The sequence below is a fragment of the Cebus imitator genome, unplaced genomic scaffold (assembly GCF_001604975.1).
Source record: "Cebus imitator isolate Cc_AM_T3 unplaced genomic scaffold, Cebus_imitator-1.0 Scaffold579, whole genome shotgun sequence".
Lineage (NCBI taxonomy): Eukaryota > Metazoa > Chordata > Mammalia > Primates > Cebidae > Cebus > Cebus imitator.
The window spans coordinates 200,623-205,516 of NW_016107894.1; the positions used below are offsets into that span (position 1 = coordinate 200,623).

The 4,894-nt window shown below is 41.3% G+C and overlaps 1 protein-coding gene across 2 annotated transcripts in view; it reads right to left on the minus strand.

Moving 5' to 3' along the window:
- Positions 1-4,894, minus strand: part of VPS39 (VPS39 subunit of HOPS complex) — a 65,372-nt gene that overhangs the window by 32,539 nt on the left and 27,939 nt on the right. For both annotated transcript variants that reach the window (XM_017516291.2, XM_017516292.2), the window contains 3 exons: positions 4,277-4,371; positions 2,935-3,033; positions 2,419-2,511 (listed from right to left, as the gene is read on the minus strand). In XM_017516291.2, coding sequence (XP_017371780.1) covers positions 2,419-2,511; positions 2,935-3,033; positions 4,277-4,371 — 287 coding nt within the window. The remainder of the gene's footprint in view (positions 1-2,418; positions 2,512-2,934; positions 3,034-4,276; positions 4,372-4,894) is intronic.

Here is a 4,894-nt window from a genome sequence, read left to right on the forward strand (position 1 = left end):
AAAAAAAAAAAAGAAGCCAGACTCAAGAGGCTACATACTGTGTGATTCAATTTACATGACATTCTGGAAGAAGCAAAACTATAGGAGATGAAGAACAGATCAGTGGTTACCAGAGGTCTGAGAACAGGAGAGGCTGACTTCAAAGGGGCAATATGAGGGAATTTTGGGGGATGATGGAAATGTTGTGAATCTTGATTGTGGCATTAGTCACATAAATCTAAGTATGTGTCAAAACACAGAACTGTACACCAAAAAGAATAAATTTTAGTGTATGTAAATAAGTAATTTTTGAATAGCTTGGTCCTAAAGCAAGACTTCCCACCCTCCAGGTGATGTCAGTATCCAAGGTAGTCAGAGAACTGAGAGTCTTAACTCCAGCTTTTGCTCAGTTCCCTTACTCCTTGCAGAGCTCTGTCACTATCTTTAGGCCTAGTTGCTATTTAGTCAGTTGCACAGCAGTGACTCCTCCAGGAGTCTGCAACTCTGATGCTGATAAAATTAGGATATTCAAATGATAAAAAGATGGAACCAATATATTAATAAGATGATAGTGGGGCTGGGCATGGTGGCTGTAATCCCAGTACTTTGGGAGGCTGAGGCGGGAGGGCTGCTTGAGCCCAGGAGTTCATAACCAGTCTATGCAATCAATATATTGTGAACCAGTCTATGCAATATATTGTGACCCCGTCTCTACAAAATATACAAAAATTAGCTGGGCATGGTAGAAGGCACCTGTGACCCCAGCTACTTGGGAGGCTAAGGTAGAAGGATTGCTTGAGCCCAGGAGGCGGAGGTTGCAGTGAGCCAAGATCCTGCCACTGCACTCCAGCTTTGGTGACAGAGGTAGACCCTGTCTCCAAAAGACAAAACGAAACAAAAAAAGATAACAATAATGAAGAGCTCACCTAGTCGAAGCTACAGAGAAAGACTTCTAGAATTGCCATGTCTAAATTATGAGAGGGGTGTGAAGCTAAGAGATTTAGATTATTTAATGAAATGTAACCATCTTTTCTACATATAGTATGCATATTGGAGAAAAAACAATGTCATGGATATTTACAACTTATGTTAAGAGAAAACACAGGTTATAAAGCAATTTTTTTTTTTTTTTTTTTTTGAGACAGAGTTTCACTCTTGTTACCCAGGCTGGAGTGCAATGGCGCGATCTCGGCTCACTGCAACCTCCGCCTCCTGGGTTCAGGCAATTCTCCTGCCTCAGCCTCCTGAGTAGCTGGGATTGCAGGCACCCGCCACCATGCCCAGCTGATTTTTTGTAGTTTTAGTAGAGACGGGGTTTCACCATGTTGACCAGGATGGTCTCGATCTCTTGACCTCGTGATCCACCCGCCTCGGCCTCCCAAAGTGCTGGGATTACAGGCGTGAGCCACCGCGCCCGGCTATAAAGCAATTTTATAACATTTTATTCTTACAAATAGGATGGAAGCTCATGTACCAAAAAGTTGGTAGTGACTATTTCTGAGTGTGGGGGCTATGGTTGATTTGTACTTCCTTTATCTCCTTATCTATCTATATTTTCTGTAATAAACACATGTGGCCTTTGAAATTTAAAAAAATACTGAAAATCACTTTTAGAACAAATATATGAAAAGATTTGAGGGCAGGGGAGGAAACTCAAAGTCTTAAAAATACTTAAACTTACACTAAAATTATTTTATAATCCCTGAGCACTGAAGCCTTAAAAATAGCAGTCCATGATGATCCATTGGACAGAGGCAAGCAGCCTTCATTTTGCGTCCCAAGAGTTAAATACACACTGTGGATCATCATTATATAGAGAACTTAGCGTTGACTCTTGGACTGACAAGTTACAAAGGCATCTTATTTGTGAAAAATTCTGAGCGTGGGCAGGGTGCAGTGGCTCACGCCTGTAATCCCAGCACTTTGGGAGGCTGACGTGGTTGGATCACAAGGTTAAGAGATCGAGATCATCCTGGCCAACATAGTGAAACCCGTCTCTACTAAAAATACAAAAATTAGCTGGGTGTGATGGCGTGCGCCTGTAGTCCCAGCTGCTCGGGAGGCTGAGGCAGGAGAACTGCTTGAAGCCGGGAGGCAGAGGTTGCAGTGAGCCGAGATTGTGCCACTGCACTCCAGCCTGGCGCCTGGTGAAAGAGCAAGATTCTGTCTCAAAAAAAAAAAAAAAAAAAAAAAAAAAAAACTTTTAAAAAAAAAAAAAAAAAAAAAAAAAAAAAAAAAAAAAAAAAAAAAAAAAATTATATCAAAAAAAAAAAAAAAAAAAAAAAAATGCTCAGCATGAAAGATAACTACACATATAAATAACAAATCCTGTTATGCCAAAAGCTCTACTTAAAGTGGCCTCTTGATCTGGAGTTTAGAAGTACAAAATCATCTTCCCCAAGATAAACTAATGATATTTGTAAAATAATAATGTTTTACCCTTATTAGGTAGTAGTCTCTCTTGAAACCCACACAAATCGAATTTTCACACCACGCCATGGACTTGGGCACATCTGGTACACTAAAGTCCCCCTGAAAAAAGACAGAAAGAGTCTGAATGAAATAAATATTTTTTTTTAAATCACGACTTTCCTGTTATTCTGCAACCTCTGTTCTGCAAAACAACCCTCATCTTCATGTGGCACAATTCTCCAGGCACAAGGCTAGGAAAACTACTCTTAATGAAAATACAAGTTCTTGAATTGGACAAGGTACATTTGGAAAAGGTGAAAACTCACTTTGAAATAAACCAATCTATAGAAACACTGTAGAATCACACTACAAGTGGGCATCAATAAGCTCTCATGCACTTCATACCAGAGTATTCATCTGTTCAAAAATGACAAGACTGGAGCCCGGAACTTCATTAAAACAGAACAAGAAGTCTTCCAAGCTGGTGGCCAACTACTGCAGCAGCTCCTACCCAACCCATGGACCAAGGAACAGTGGACTTACCTGCAATTCATGAAATTCCCTGTCCTTCCAGAAATAGAGCTGCAGCTTCTTTTTCACTGCCACACACATCCGCAACACCTCCTCACCAGTCTCTGTATGCTGGAAGAAGACACGCAGAGCAAATGAAAATACGACGATTCTCCCTAACTGAGTGATAACTAAATTAGAGATTGTCTACCTTGAAATGGCTACTAATCTGAAAATTTCCTGTAACACAGTCATGCTGCCAGGAAAGCTGAGCAGAACACCATTCTAAGTTGCGCTAAGAAACAAGTGACTGAGCAGCACTTCCTTCCCGAGGGCTGCCAGCGAAAGACCACAGCACCAGCAAATCACATGGACATTCACAATTCAGAGGAGAAAATCCTGGGGCAGTCCTTCCCCTATATAACTCCTCCCTCCTTTTGACCCTTAAATGTTTCTTGCTCATGGCTGTCAACGCGTGCTGGGTCTGGGGTAACCATGTGCCAGTGACATAAACCCCACCTTTAAGCCTTTAAAGAGCAAGGAGAAGAATATTCCTAAGCATAAAATGATGCAGTGTTAATGTAGAACATAAATACTAAAAGATGATGAGTTGAGTAGGGGGTGAGGCAGATTCTGAAGAACGCAAGAATGATAAATTGACAAAAATAAAGAGAGATGTCTTTTCTGAACAATGAAAAGTCCCTAATGACAAAGACTACAGTGATCTGTTTAGAACAAGAGTCCACTTTATGTCTTATCATTATCTTCATGATACTGTTACAGTCTTGCTTTCCCAATAACAGTTTGTATAGGACAAGTGTTTTTGTCCTTGGTTAGCTGCATCTTGCCAATAGCAGTAGATTCTCATTAACCCACACACAGAGAATGCAAACACTTCAACTTCACGCTATGCACCAACAGAGAAATTTCTCTGATACAATTAAATATCCTCTTTGGGCCAGGCGCAGTGGCTCACACCTGTAATCCTAACAGTATGGGAGGCCAGGCAGGCGGATCATCTGACGTGAGGAGTTTGAGACCAACCTGGCCAACATGGTAAAACCCCGTCTCTAATTTAAAAAATACAAAAAATAGTGGACGTGGTGGTACATGCCTTACGTCCCAGCTACATGAGAGGCTGAGGCAAGAGAATCACTTGAACCCAAGAGGCAGAGATTGCAGTGAGCCAAGATTGTGCCACTATACTCTAGCCTGGGCGACAGAACGAGACCTATCTCAGAAAAAAAAATTCCCTTTGGAGTCTCTGTTGGGTATGGATCATCAATGTCATTCTTCCCCTCTAATGGTAGGAATGATGTAGGAAAGAGTGTATTGATTAAAGCATAAAGCCAAATTTCACCTTGGGTAAACTTACCTGGAGGTCACATGTAAACAGTGATGCTCCTTTTGCCTTTGAAACCGTAGTGATTTGTTGAAATGTCAATAGGTCATGGACATAAATGTTATTTTCTGTTTGGGAGGACATAAAACATCACTATCAGTGATCATAATTCTCTAGCATAGCCACTATCGAGGCAAACAAAGTAATTGTGTTAACATCTAGAAAAAGCAAATGGTAGATATTGGTTGAAGATGTCCCTTCAGTTGCACTAAGATGATTAATTCTGAGCTATCACCAGTACAAAGCATTTAAGAGTCATTTGATCTTCTAAACTTGGATATTTTCTTCTTTAAAAATTTGAGCATGGCCAGGCATGGTGGCTCACACCTGTCATCCCTGCACTTTGAGAGGCCGAGATGGGCGGATTACTTGAGGTCAGGAGTTTGAGACCAGCCTGGGCAACATGGTGAAACCCAGTCTCTACTAAAAATACAAAAATTAGCTGGGCATGATGGTGGGTGCCTGTAATCCCAGCTACTCAGAAGGCTGAAGCAGGAGAATCCCTTGACCCCAGGGAGCAGAAGTTGTAGTGAGCTAAGACTGCACTACTGCACTCTAGCCTGGGAGACAGAGCAAGACTCTGTCTCAAAA